Here is a 15,554-nt window from a genome sequence, read left to right on the forward strand (position 1 = left end):
CATGTTTGATTTTCACCAACTATCGTTCTAGTGTAGGGGCATAGTTCCCCCCGACTGAGCGATAAGTAGGCGGACACTGGCCTGTAGTGCCCGCCTACGTCTTCACCTGTCAGCAGCAGCGGCTGAGCGTGAGTGTAGGAGAGGATCAGTGGCAGTATTGCTGCAGCAGCTGCACCAGTCTGCAGGGGTGTCTACTTCAGTCAATAGGACCAACCCCCCCCCTTTCCCGGCAGCAGCACAAGTCTCCTTCACTGCTCACACCTCCTCCCCATGCGATCACCACCTGAAGATGCACCTCCACTGTCCCTACACCCACCCCTGTGATCACCCCCAAGAGCATTTACACCCAACATCATGTGCATCACGGAAGTGCACAACTACCTACCCGCTTTTCGCCCTGGCTGTCTCCCCGGCGCACACTACCAGGTCTCGGCGCATAGAGTCCTTCGGCCGCAAGGGACATGAAGGAAGCCTCCTCCTCCCTCTGGTCAGTGCTGCTGGGTTCCGCAGTCTCCCCCGGGTGACCGTGATCACACTCCCTCCTCCCCGCGGTCACATTCTTGCCACACCCCCCCCCTCCCCCGCGATCACACTCTTCCCACCCCCCCGCGATCACACTCTTCCCGTCGCGATCACACTCTTCCCACCCTCCCCCCCCGCGATCACACTCTACCCCCCCGTGTTCACACTCTTCCCAACCCCCGCGATCACACTTCACCCCCCCTCCTTAATCACACCTGCCCCCCCTCACGACCACACTTCGCCCTGCGGCCCCTCCCCCGTTGACCCTCGACTCCCCCAACCCCCTTCCCCTCCCCCCAGTACAAGCAGGGCTCCAACCCAGTATAGGTGGTGATCGAGACAACTCCCACCCCCTTCCCACAAGCAGCAACTCCTGGCCTGGCTATGTGCCCTATCCTCACCCACCTCCCCTCCTGATGGCACCTGGACGGATGAGCCTATTTCATCTTTGTGTATAGAAATAGCAGCTGACGTGTTGGGCTAGTGGTTACAGTGCAGGTAAGTTGATGCAAGGGTCCAGGGTTCAAACCCAGGGATAAACTATTTATATATTTTATATTTATAGTATTCATATTTTTTTTTATAGATTAAACCATTTTCCAGGGAATGAGTGAGGGGAAAGCTGGGGTCAGAGATGGGGAATGAGCTGATTACCCAATGTGTCCCCACTGTACTGCCTGTCAACCTGTGCGCCCGTGTAATGCCTGGCCCTGACACCCACTTCCTGACATGGTTTGCACCCATATAGTATCTGACCCCTATGATGCTGTGTGCCCATATAGTACCCGACTCCTCTCACGTCACCCTGTGTGCCCACATAGTACCCGACTCCTCTCCCGTCACCCTGTGTCCATATAGTACATGACTCCTCTCCCCTGTCTCCCTGTGTGCCCATATAGTACCCGTCTTCTCTCCGCTGTCACCCTGTTTGCCCATATAGTACCCGTCTTCTCTCACGTCACCCTGTGCGCCCATATAGTACCCGACTCCTCTCCTGTCACCCTGTGTCCATATAGTACATGACTCCTCTTCCCTGTCACCCTGTGCACCCATATAGTACCTGACTCCCCTGTCACCCTGTGTGCCCATATAGTACCCGACTCCCCTGTCACCCTGTGTGCCCATATAGTACCCGTCTTCTCTCCGCTGTCACCCTGTGCGCCTATATAGTACCCAACTCCCCTGTCACCCTGTGTGCCCATATAGTACCTGTCACCACCTAACATCACCTGGGCACACATGACACTCTCTCCTGTTACCCTGTGTGCCTGATTCAGAGACAGGTGCAATGGCAATTTTTACGCAGATTCAGCGATTGTTTGCTATTGCGCATGCAGCACTGCACACACACAGCTATTGCAACGATATCACGCACGCACAGGGACCATGCACAAATTGAGTGACGTAGTCAGCATTTTGGGATGGAAAGGGGGGGTGGTAAGAAAAACGCTGTTTCGTGTGCATGCATAGATTAACTATTGTGATCTCCTGTGCAGAATGAGACCTCTCATTGGGGTAGATGTATGATAGCGGTACTTACCGTGCCGCAATAACGCTTCCCGCTTCACCTCTTTACCAAGGCGAAGCAGGAAGCACTACCAATGTAAGAACATCTCATCGGCCGGAGAGGGGGAGCGTTAACTCCCCCCTCCGGCGCTACCCGCTAGAGACCACAGCGCGTCAGCCTAGTGCTGATGCGCTGTATCTCAATCCCGACCGGCTCCACTGAGCATGCGTGGGATCTCGCAATTATCGCAGGATCCCCACATGCAGCCTGGAGCCGGCAGCCGCCGCAGCAGGGACAGACAGCTACAGCGGGCCGAACGGTCAGGTGATCTGACCATTCGTACATGGCCCAGGCTATCGGCGCTGCTATCTTGTAGATCGCAGCGCCGATAATGACAGAGGCACATATCGCCCCTGTCATTTACCACCCAAACCCCCTATCCTACATCGGTGAGAAGCGGTATCAGCACACATAACGTGCGCTGATACCGCTTCTGGGCTTCATACATCTCCCTCAGTGTGTCAGAAGAGCTGCAGTGTTTGTGGCTGGTCAGACTTGACCTACACGCTGCATGACTGCCCGATGTGCATCGATGTTTACACTGTCGTATGGATATGAGAAGGCAGCATTGGACGTACCTATGCTGGGTATGCTTTGGAAGGCATTTGAAATTTAAGCAGCTGTGATCCGTGCGAGTATCCAGTTGCGTTTGCATTGCCATCCATCTCTGAATCAAACTCATATAGTGCCTTGACACCCTGTATGGCCATATATTGTCACCACACCTCTCCCTTCCAACCCTTGTTTTATACAGTTGCACATTTTTTTATGATGTATGTATATTAGTAATATATATATGTATATATATATATATATATATATGTATATATAAAATGTATACATGTATATATTTATTACCATAATTTTTATAACTGTATAAATGTATGGGTTTGTAATTTTTTACCGAATTAGACCCAAATGGCAATTATTTACATATAATAAACAAAAATTACAAATTTGGGAGCAAATATTAGCCAGTTAAGGGGTTAACAGGGCCCTCCAGGCCCCCACACATCAGAACGATATCGTTCCAACCAGCCAACTAGCTGGCTAGTTGGAATGATAATCGTCCTGTGTGTGGGAGCAAACGACAGTCAGCCGTTTGCTCCCACACGCTGAAAACAGGCCAGAAACAGTCGTTCCAACTAGTTGGTGAAAATCAAACATGTTTGATTTTCACCAGCTAACGTTCTAGTGTAGGGGGATAGTTCCCCCCGACTGAGCGATAAGTAGGCAGACACTGGCCGGTAGTGTCCGCCCACTTTTATCACACTCACATTTTAGCAGAAGAGGGTCCTGTCTCCCTTGTCTTCAGTTCCGTAGGGTCCATTGTCATCAGCACTGGGTCCTGTGTGTCTAGTTCTGGCAGCAGCGGGTCCTCAGTCCTCAGCAGTGGTCCAGTGTTTTCAGCACCAGACTTGTCAGGAGGTGCAGGAGCCGGCTGGAACATTAGCAGCAGCGGTGGATCGAGGTGGGTAGCACACCTCTCCGCAGCACCTTCAGTCTCCCCTGCCAGCCCGTTATCAACTCCCCGCGATCACACTCCCCCGACCCCCTCAGTACAAGTGATACTGACCACCGACCCTCCCCAAATACAAGTGGCACTGACCTCCCCTCCCCAGTACAAGTGGCACTGACCCCTGACCTCCCCTAGAGGCTGCACCGCTGCTCTTGGTACCTAACCGCCCCTATCCTCCGATGCATGGATGAAGCCAGTGCGCGTCGGACCTTCCTCCTGCCACTACTGTGACACTTGCCGAGGTGCTGCCCGACCGACTTCCGATCCCTGTAGTACAGCCACTGGGGTGCTGTGGATGGCCTCCCTCTTCAGGTTGTTGGAACTGCTGCCCGTTGCTACCATATTGTGTGTGTATATTATATATATCCGTATATATAGAGATCTATATATATATATATATATATATATATATATATATGGATCAGAATGGGATTGAAATGCCGGCAGCTGAAATCCCGGCAGCAGATGCCCAATGGAGGAGATCCCGACTGGGGTAGGTAAGTATACTAACCCTCCCCCTAACTCTCCCTTACGGGTGCCTAACCCTAACCTCCCCCTAGTGCCTAACCCTAACCTCCCCCCCATGGGTGCATAAACTTAACCCCCCATCCTGCACCCTAACCCTCTCAGGGGGGTGCCTAGCCCTAATCTTGCCCGGGAGGGGTGCCTACCCTAACCTTGAGTTACCTTTGCGGTTCTCACCATTGACTTCAATGGTGAGAGCCATTCATTGGCTAAGAGTGGGAGGGCTCGCGTCTCAGCCAATGAACGCTCAGCGTGAAATCCCGCCACTAAGCTCTCATTCGGGAAGTACCGTTCCTAAAGAACGGTACTTTAGTTCGTGGCTCCATGATTTCTGGAATGCCTACTTTGGAACGAAGAGGACAAACTTCGCATAGGAGATGGTGAGTGTTTTTTTTAACAGGTCCCCTATGGATACTCTACTGGACAAGTGGCCCGATGCTATAGGGATACATAGGTGAGTATGAGTACATGTGTGTGTAGATGTGAGTGCATGTATGTTTAATAAACTTTTAGTTTGTACGGTGTGTGTGTCCTGTGTTTATTTTAATATTGCTTTTGCAGTGGAACTACAGGTAAGAGCGGGGCCCGTAATGATCCGAATGCTGGTACTTGTGGTTCTCCAAGTACCAGAATGCCGAGGAGGTTTGCTGGGACCTGCATTTCCACAGCAAAAGACAATATTAGTTAATCTATTTTTTACACACACTATGCACAATCAACCCGGCACCCACCGCCCAGGGGTGCTGGGGATTGCCCCGGGCTATCAGCCTGTGCCTGGGGTGCCCTGGAGAGGGGGACCCCTTTATTGGGGAAGTCCCCAGCTCCCCAGGGATCCCTGGCCTGGGCTGACTAGTGGTCAGGGTTAATGCTTCGGCTGGGTGGCTCGGTGTAACGGCTCCCCTGGCTGTGGCATTAGCCCCCCCATAGGCAAATGCAGGGGGGGTTTCCATCTGCCTGGAAACCCCCCTCCCCAGCCCACACCATGACTACAATAGAAATAGTAATATAATAGAATTTTACAAGTGCTGCATGTTATTCTCAATATCATAAATGAAATAATTATCACTACCTGTGGATCTTTTAACATGTATCAGCTAGTAATAAATAACCTGTGCATCAACTAGGAGATATGGAAAACATTCACTGTTAGGGATGTGCTGCTATAGAGCCCAATATGTACACATATGTCCAGGGCAGTGCTAGGTTGCTCCCAGACTCCAGCACTTGCTCTAATACTCTGGAATGGTGCCCACATCTAAAATAAAAACATTCAGCTTAGGCAGGATGGCCCTACTGCCGCATTTAATAACTTACTGTGATCGCTAGTCCTGTATATGCTGGAATTATGACACACAATACACTTTGTATGATGCATATTAAAGCTGGATAAGTGCTAATACTACCCTCTTCATGGACTGGCCACACTCACTCTAAAATCAAGCATTTGGAAACCCCCCTCTAGAAATCCTGCGTTTGCCACTGCCCCCCCGCTAGAAAAAGCCAGGTGCTGGTTCTGGATAATACAAGGGGACCCTACTCATTTTTCCCCCTGTATTTCCAGAACCAGGACCAGATCAGAGCCCAGTGCTGGTTGCATAGAATACGGGGGACCCCTACATCGTTTGTCCACCGTATTTTGCGCAACCAGCACTGGGTCGCTAAAGCCCGGGGGCTGGTTGCTCTTTTTGGGGGAGGGAGTCACACCACTTTTTTTTTACACACTTCATTTTTTTTAAACAGCAGCACAGACGGGTCGCACTGTTCCCGTCCGTGCATCTGTGTTTTATTTTTTTACAGACAGATACATGCATCACGGATATCCCTGATCAATGCAAGCATGTTTGCTATCCAACTCGATCTAAAGATCGACAAATCTTTAGATCGTACACGATAGATCTTGTGACACATCATGCAGCTTTGCTGCACATCGTGTCCTGGAGTGCCGGGGAAAGTTCAAGGGAAATCGGACATGATATCGGATTGTCACCACATCGCCTAGTGTGTAGTCCCCCCGGTGGTTCCTAAACCTAACCCCCATCCCCGGGCTAAGTATTGTACTTAACCAGCAGGAGGGCGAACGGTCCGGCGTCGGGATTAACATAGGTGCCGGAATATTGACGCCTATGTTAAATCTCTTGCAAGGATTCGCAGTTCAAATTGAGACTGCCGTTCTCATAATTATATCCATATACTGTATATTTTATATATATATATATATATATATATATATATATATATATGTGTGTGTGTATGTATGTATATATATATATGTGTATATATATATATATATATATATGTATATATGTGTGTGTGTAGCCCATTTAGTAATGATCGCCATGATCGCATTGCAGGATGTGATCATACTGCCTGGATGTATGAAGTACCACCTGCAGAGACAGCGGTCACTTCACTCCTGTGCTTGGATCCTGCACATGTGTGGTCTGCAGACCACACATGCGATGCGGCCATTGCCAAGGGATGTTTCCTATGGAACCCTCTTCCAGACATATTTGTGATGTGTAGCCCATAGGCTACAGTGGCTTACGCCATCTTCAGAAGGCTCATGCTGCGCGCATCAAGGTTTCGGAATGTTTAGCATTCTGGAACTTAATAAATCTGTCATCATTGTATCCCCTATAGAAACTAATGGGGGTTGCGCTGCCGACGGAAATGGAGGGACAGCAACAGATATCGAAGAATACTTAATATTTGCGGCTATCCCCGAAAATGGTTGAATGATAAATGGGCCACCCTCCCCCGACCATCACGGCGCTGTACCCGCCGATCCATCCCAACTCGCCTCCCCTCATTCGGCACTGTCCAATGTCACATATATATGTATATATATATATATATATATATATAATATATTTTATGTATGTGTGTGTTATACATATATATATATATAATTTATATATATATATATATATATATATATATATATATACAAATGTGGTGAGTCTGGCACTCCCAATAACACACTTCAATTAGCTGCTGCCGGTGCCCCCACAGAGGTAAGTAATAAATCAAGTCGAGGTCAGTATGACAGTATCAGCCGTGAGTTGTCTCGTTATTTTGATGCCCAGAGTGCCGCGCCTCGACTTGATATAGATAGAGATATATAGATATATATATATATATATATATATATATATACACATATATTTAAACACGCACAGACATATGTGTGTTTGTGTGTGTGCTCAATATATTTATTCAAAACATGCAGAAGTAGGCAGGCAGTATCCGCCTACTTCTATGACATCACAAGTTGGACAGAAGTTGGCTGGTCTGTTGAAAAAGTTGGCAGGTTGCCTGGTTGGATGAAAAGTTGATTAGATGTGTGGGGAAGTGTTTTAGTTGGACAGACAAGTTGGACGGTTGGTCAGTTGGTTGGTTGGAGGAAAGTTGGTCTGATGTGTGGCCAGCTTAAGGGTATGGCCTGCTGGGTCACAATACTTGTGATATGGATACCCACTGGGGTACGGCCTGAAGCATCACAGTACTTTTGTTAAGGATACACACTGGGGTACAGCCTGAGGCATCACAGTACTTGTGTTATGGATACACACTGGGGTACAGCCTGAGGCATCACATTACTTGTGTTATGGATACACACTGACGGGTACTTCCTGCTACGTCACAGTACTTGTCTTATGGATACACACTAAGGGTATGGCCTGTGGTGTCGCAGTACTTGTGTTGTTAATATACACCAAGGGTATGGTCTGAGGCATCACAGTACATCTGTTATGGATACACACTAAGCGTATGGCCTGAGGTGTCACCGCAGAGCCGTAACTAGACTTTTTGGTGCCATGTGCCAGAAAGATCATTGGCACACCCCTATTTTTCAAATGAGGTCAAAATACATCCGAAAAAGGGGCATGCCCTCATGGGGAAGGGCCAGGGAAAAGATGGGGAGGCCAGGAGATGCTGGGGATAAAATTAGAGGAAGCTATAAGTGAGAAATTATTAAAAACAGAAAATTGAAAGGCTCGAACAGTGTCCCCCTGCCCTGTGGTGTCCTGTGTAGTGGCACAGGTCACACTACCCTGGTTACGGCCCTGTATCATAGTACTTGTGTTATGGATACACACTGGGTTATGACCTGCAGTGTCACAGTACTTGTGTGTTGGGGATACACACTGGTGTATGGCCTGCAGTGTCACAGTACTTGTATGGATATACTGGGGCATGGCCTGCAGTGTCACAGTACTTGTATGGATACACTGGTGTACGGCCTGCAATGTCACAATACTTGTGTGTTAAGGATACACACTGGGGTATATATGGATACACTGGGGTATGGCCTGCAGCATCACAGTACTTTTTTGTATACACTAGGGTATGGCCTACAGCATCACAGTATCCGGGTTAGGGATGCACTGGGCAACAGTACAAAAAAAACAATTATTTTTTATCTTTTTTTTTACTTAATATTTTTTTTACTTTTTTCTTTGCTTGACTACATTTAAAAGTTTTCTTTACTTTGTTTTACTTTTTAAAAACTTTTTTAATTTAACTTTTTGTTTACTTTAAAAAAAAAATGCAACACTGGAGCGGATGGATACCAGACAACTGCATTGGCAGCACTGGAGCTTATAGACACCGGACAGGTGCATTGGCAGCACTAGAGCATATGGACACCAGACAGGTGCATCAGCAACACTGGAACAGATGGACATCAGACAGGTGCACCGGCAGCACTTGAGCAGATTGACATTGGACAGGTGCATCAGCAGCACTGGAGTGGATAGACACAGCACAGCAATGAGCACAGGAGCAGCAACTGGAATGTATGGATGGAGAACACCAGGATGAGGAAGATATTTGTGTTGTTGATGCTAGAGTTAATAAGGATGTTGATGATGAGCATGTTGATGATAAGGATGTTGTTGATGAGGATGTTGTTTGTGTAAATCAGGCTCCTGTGATAAGAAAAATCCCATTGTCATGCCGGGGCATAAAACAAAAAAATCCACCTCTTATGTGTGGAATTATTTCTACCTAAATCTGGATAACAATTGTCAAGCCATGTGTAGCATTTGCAAATCCAGAGTAAGTAGAGGTAGGGACCTTATCCATCTAAGTTACTCCTCCATGTTACATCTTTTGCAGCGAGTTCATGGAATGTTTTTGGGAAAATCAGAAACTGGTGCCAAAAAAATAACAATAGATAGTCCAGCATCAGTTATCTCCCTACCCTCAGATAGATCCAAGCACCTGCAATCTCCACTGCCAACAGCTCCGTCATCCTTCATCATGAATATCCTCATTATTGATTGGAGGTAGTTCTGCATCTAGGATAAGGCTAGGTGACTCCTCCCTTATCCAGGATTACTTAGAAGAATCCTTGAGTGCTAGGCCTACTGCTGTTGGGGGAGGATCTTCATTCCAGAAAGGAACCAAGAAGACTACTGCTAGTAGTAGTTTAAAAAAAACCATTGACTGTTAAACAATCCCTTGATAGAGGAAGCAAGTATGACAGCTGTCACCCAGTTTCACAGCTAATCACTGATGGCTGTGGTAGAATTAGATAGTGAAATAATAGAAATTGAGGATGATAGTGTGGAGGAAGTTCAAAAGAAGGATGAGGAGGTATTTGTATCCTATCTGACACTAATGAAGATGTTGATGATGAGGATGTTGTTTGTGTAAATCAGCCACCAGTGGCAGCAGTTCTTGCCCATGATAAAAAGAAAGCCATTGACATGCCTGGGCATAACATCAGAAAAACCACATCTTGGGTGAGGAATTTTTTTTAACCCAAATCCTGACAATAGTTGTTAAGGCATCTGTACCATTTGTGAAGCCAAATTTAGTAGGGGTAGAGAAGTTAACCATCTAAGCACCTTCTCCCTGTTACATAATTTGCAGTGAGTTCATGCAATTTATTTAACAAAATTATAATATTTGTAAATTAATAACAAGCAGTCCAGTATCAGCTACAAGCTGTTTTGACTAGCATATGCAATGGAGATAAAGTGATCAGAGATAAAGTACTAATCAACCAGCTCCTAACTTTCATTTTTCAAACATAACCTGTGACATGGCAGTTAGGAGCTGATTGGTTGGTACTTTATCTCTGTTCACTTTATCTCCATCCAAGGCTTAGTAAATATACCTCACAGTCTCTAATATGTTTACTGACTTATGTAATCCTCCTGGTCTTAATGAGCATCTGCAATCGCACAGTCCCTACTCACTTCTTTTCATCATTATTTAAGCATGTGCTAATTACTACTCCTCTGAGAAAATAATAATTCTGACTAAATTATTTCTTAGATTATAATTCCATCTCTATATTACCCTATGAGTATATACAGGGATTTTTCTAAACTCACTTCACATACTTCTCTCTTGAGGCTTTGTTGCCAACACAACAATTACACCTACTAAGGTGGTCAATGTTTTGAACACTGATAATCCTGAAGGACAGTTGTCACTTTTAATTCTGCAAATTTTGCAATTCCTGGGTCAGTGGTTCTCAAATTCAGTCCTCGGGACCCCAAACAGTTCATGTTTTCCAGGTCACCTGTGGATGTTTACAATGTGAAAGTTGGTAGTACACCTGTGCATCTGCTAGGTGTCCTGGAAAACATGAACTGTTTGGGTTCCTGAGTACCAATCTGGAGAACCATTGTCCTAGGTCATCAAGCAGTGTTGGACTGGGGTATAAAGGGTCCACCAGGCAATGCAGTGGTAAGGGTCCAAGCTTAAAGTGTGTGGCCATCCACCAGAGGGGGTGTGTCCAGCCATGGGGGACTTGACCAACAATTAGAGAGGACATTCAAAGAACATGGCTCCTTTATAAAGGAGGGGACAGGCTTGTATCAGGACCACTCACTTTGAAGCTGGAAGGATAATCTTGATGCTGATTCCATAGAAACAAACCAAGCACCCAAGTTTACCTATGATCATGCTCTACCAAGTTACTTACCCTAGAGGATGGGGTAGGGCCCGCAGGTATTTGGGCACACAGGGGATTTCTTCAGTACACCTGTGGTCCAGTCCAAACCTGTCATCAGGACCCTTATACTTGTTGTAATCCTAATGTAACTATTGCTGCCTTTAGTAAAATTTTAAACTTTCCAGCTGCTAGGCAATGATGAGCAGAGGTTACCACAGAGATTGAGAGGAGCTCAAGACTTGTTTAGAATATAAACTTTAATGATTTACAGCTCAGCCCATGGATACCATATAGAAAATTGGACCGATGCTGAAGAGATCCTGATTCTCCATTGCATCTCAACCAATGTTCGGACCAAGGACTAAGAGGAGGAAATACAGAGGGAAGTCATCCCTGCTGTGCAGTGAGGTCATCTAAGAACAGCCATTCCAAGAGGCTTCAGCCCTATGTGGCAGAGAGTGAGACTGAACTACAGAGCTCTTCAGGTGCTGAACAGACATCTGACTGGGATATATTAAGGTCGGTAATATACCAATGCCATTTTACCCAAAAAAGGGCCACCAAAGTCAGATAATAGAATGCATACTGTTCGTTGGGTCTGGTTTATCATTGTATTCATCTAGCAGCAAAACACACAAAGTAATTAATAAAATACTAAACTTGTATGCTTCTGCTAAATGACCAACACTGTAATAGGAGCACTAAGTAATTAACTTAGGTCAGAATACTTAAGGGGAGATGTTTCAGATCTAAGAGATAAATAGTGAAAAGAGATTTAGCACCAACCAATCAGCTCCTAACTGTCATTTTACTTGCTGTGTTTGGAAACTGACAGCTGATTAGTTGGTACATTGTGGAGGATTTGTCAAAGCTTGGAGAGAGATAAAGTACTAACCAGTCAGCTCTTAACTGTCATTTTTAAACATATGTAGTCTATGTACTAAGCCCTGGAGAGAGAGAGAAAGAAATGGAGATAAAGTACCAACCAATCAGCTCCTAACTGTCACTTTTCAAACAGCCTCTAAAGTAACAGTTAGGAGCTGATTGGTTGGTAGTTTATATCTATTTATATTTATATATTTAGTAGTGAGACATTGTGTTTGTCACAATGTGCCAGACACACTTACCAGGTCCGGCGGCATTGGTCTGCAGTGGGGCAGCGGGTGGTGAGTCCCAAGCGCCCGTTGCCGGACATTGCTTTTCCTTTCAGTGGCATGGTGCATGCAGCCGTGGCCCACTTCGGGGGGGGCGCACCAACCTGTAGCTAATTTAAAGGGTCAGTACACTTTTTCAGTGATATCACAGGAGGCGCCTCATTCAAGCCCTGCCTATAAAAGGAAGTGCCTGGGAGCACTTCTGTGCCAGACTATAGGCTCCATTACCTTACTCCAGCATTCCTGTGTATACTTATTTACTCGTTCCTGACCTTGAATTTGTTTGTGACTCCGATTTTGTCTACCCCTCGTACTGCATTTGATATCTGGTTCTGACCTTGGCTATCCTCTGTGACCTGCATGCTTATGCTCCCTGGTACCATCTTGTCCATTTGGTTCTGACCTGGCCTGTCGACTACACTGAAGGGTTCTCCACTCTTTCCAGAGTTCACCACTACCTGTATAAGGGAACCTATTCTGAGGGCCATGACCTGTGTGTCGGACGCAGCCAAGTCCATACCTTCTTGCGAGGGTCCCTGGTGAACATCGCCGGCACATTAGACTCCATGCCTCAGAAATAGGTCACGTCAAACCCCAAATATGGGTTACATCCATTATCTTCCCGAGAGTTATAACAGAATACTCTGGCAAATAAAAACATGGATGCGGCTGGTAATCTTTCATCATGAGACTTGCTTGAAAACCTCCTCACCAGAGTTGAATAACAAGAACAAGACCAGGCACAGATAATGCAGTGTTTGCAAATGCTGATCCAACGACTCGTGTTACTCAGGTACCTCCGGTACAACCAGCTCCACCTCCTATGGTGACTGTTCAGACTGCAGGTGCTTCGGGGTCATTACGAATTCAGAATCCCTCAAAATATGATGGGTATCCTAAAGGCTGTCGAGGATTCCTGAACCAGTGCTCAATCCAGTTTGAGGTCAATTCGGCAAATTTTAATTCTGAAAGGATCTCAGTATTGTCCAGTCAGGCTATGGCTTGGGCTTCTCCATTATGTGAAAGGAATGATCAACTGGTCAACAACAGCACTAAGTTCCTGACAGCTTTCCGGAGGGCCTTCGATGAGACCGGACAAGTATCCTCTGCAGGGTTGGCTATCCTGCAGTTGAAACAAAGCAGCCAAACAGCAGGACAGCATGCTGTGCAGTTTCAAACCCTTGCTTCAGAGTTTGGGTGGAATAATTAAGCTTTGGTTGCCACATTTAAGCAGGGGCTGACGGATCAAATTAAAAATGTACTCGCATTCAGGGAATTACCAACCTCCTTGGATGACTTGATCTCCTAGTGTATCTGGGTAGATCTTTACCACAGAGAGAGAGCACATGAAAAGAAACAGTCTCGTCGCTTCAACTTCAAGCTCACTCCATGGTTCACGGCACCAGTCGAGCTCCCAGAAGAGTTCATGCAGATTGGGAAGTTTCACCTTCCTGCCGCAGAGAGGGAAAGGAAGTTCAAGAAACAAACTTTGTTTCTACTGTGGTGAACCAGGTCATCTTCTCTCTGGTTGTTCAAAATGCCTGACAAATGAGAAGTCCTAACTGATCGTGGTCTTCCCGGTCACAGGGAGTGGGACTGCGCTATAGACTTGTTACCTGGGAAAATGCCTCCTCATGGAAGAGTCTTCCCTCTTTCACTTCATGAGACCCAAGCAGTGTCACAATACATTAAAGAGAATCTGGAACGTGGGTTCATCAGGGAGTCCAAATCACCATCTGGAGCTGGCCTATATTTTGTCAGAAAGAAGGACGGGGGTTTGAGACCATGCATTGATTACCGGGGCCTGAACACCATTACCATCAAGGACCTGTTTCTTCTACCATTGATCTCTGAGCTCTTCGACCAGATAAAAGGGGTGAGGATGTTTTCTAAACTAGATCATTGTGGGTCCTACAATCTGATCAGAATCCAATCCGAGGACGTGTGGAAGATGGCCTTTACCACTCGTGAAGGCCACTATGAATACTTAGTCATGCCTTCTGGATTGTATAAGTACATAGTTGTATACCTGGATGACATCATAAAATCCTCTGAAGATGTAATGAGTCAACACAAACAAGCATGTGAAGTACTGTCACCACTCCAGGCCAACCAGCTTTTTTGAAAGCTTAAGAAATGCTAATTTGAGCAAAAGGAACTAACATTTCTGGGTAACATCATTTCAGGTTCTTGCCTTCAAAGGACCCAGAAAAGCTTACTGCAGTTGTCAGCTGGCCTCATCAAGTTGGGTTGAAAACAATACAATGCTTCCTGGGTTTTTGCAACTTTTACCACCAATTCATCAGGAACTACCCGTCCATTTGAGCTCCCATTACTGCTCTTACCAGAAAGGGTCAAGACATTCGTATGTGGCCTCCTGAGGCAGAAGAAGCTTTCTTCCATTTAAAGAGTTGTTTCCTTTCAGCATCCAAACTGAGGCAACCAAATTGTGACCAACCTTTTACCCTGGAGGTGGATGCTTCCTTGGCTGGTGTTGGGGCTGTGGTGTCACAGAAGGATGAAAGAAGGGCAAGTGGTATTCCTGTGGGTTCTTCTCCCGAAAGTTCTCTGCAGCATAATATAATTATGCTGCTGGGGGTTAAAATACTTCTAGCCATTAAGTTGTCTCTTTAGGAATGGTGTTACTTGTTAGAGGGAGCTAAATTTCCATTGACAGTCTATACCGATCATAAGAATCTGATGTATCTTAAAACAGCCCACTGCTTAAATTACTGTCAATCCAGATGGTCATTATTTTTTTGATCGGTTTAATTTGGTGATTACCTACCATCCAGGTAATAAGAACATCAAGGCCGATGCTCTCTCCCAAACATTCAGTTCCACTGAAGTGGAAAGTAAGGGAAGACAAGCCAATTCTGAACCCTGCTTGCTTTGTGGCTGTTACCAACAGGGTTGATATTACAGGAAAGACATTCATATCACCTGAGTTTTGGTCTAAGTTACTTCACTGGGCTCATTCATCATGCTTTACTGGTCATACAGGCATAAGGAAGACTTTGAGGCTAATCTTGAGAAATTATTGGTGGCCGACAGTTCGTCAGGAAGTTAAGGACTTCGTGGCAGCTTGTCACACTTGTGCTCAACAAAAAGGTCTCACCACACTCTCCGTCAGGACCTCTGCTTCCACTACCAGTGCCTGATTGTCCTTGAACCCACATTTCTATGGACTGTGACAGATCTACCTCCTTGTCAAGGGTTTAATACCATCTGGGTAGTAGTGGATAGGTTTTCCAAAGCTGCACACTTTGTTCCATTAAAAGGGCTACCTTTGGCTCCAAAGTTAGCAGAGGCTTTAATAAGGGAGATTTTCTGGTTGCATGGGTTTCCCAAGGA

At 46.1% G+C, this 15,554-nt stretch overlaps 1 protein-coding gene across 1 annotated transcript in view; it reads left to right on the forward strand.

Moving 5' to 3' along the window:
- Positions 1-13,707, forward strand: part of LOC148538694 (uncharacterized) — a 120,687-nt gene extending 106,980 nt beyond the window's left edge. Inside the window, 2 exon segments of the mRNA XM_088452348.1 lie at positions 12,994-13,299; positions 13,510-13,707. Of these exon segments, the coding sequence (XP_088308474.1) occupies positions 12,994-13,299; positions 13,510-13,707 (504 nt within the window).
- Positions 13,708-15,554: the final 1,847 nt, after the last annotated feature.

Source organism: Taudactylus pleione, unplaced genomic scaffold (genome assembly GCF_031769625.1).
Source record: "Taudactylus pleione unplaced genomic scaffold, aTauple2 ptg000037l, whole genome shotgun sequence".
NCBI classification, from domain to species: Eukaryota; Metazoa; Chordata; class Amphibia; order Anura; family Myobatrachidae; genus Taudactylus; species Taudactylus pleione.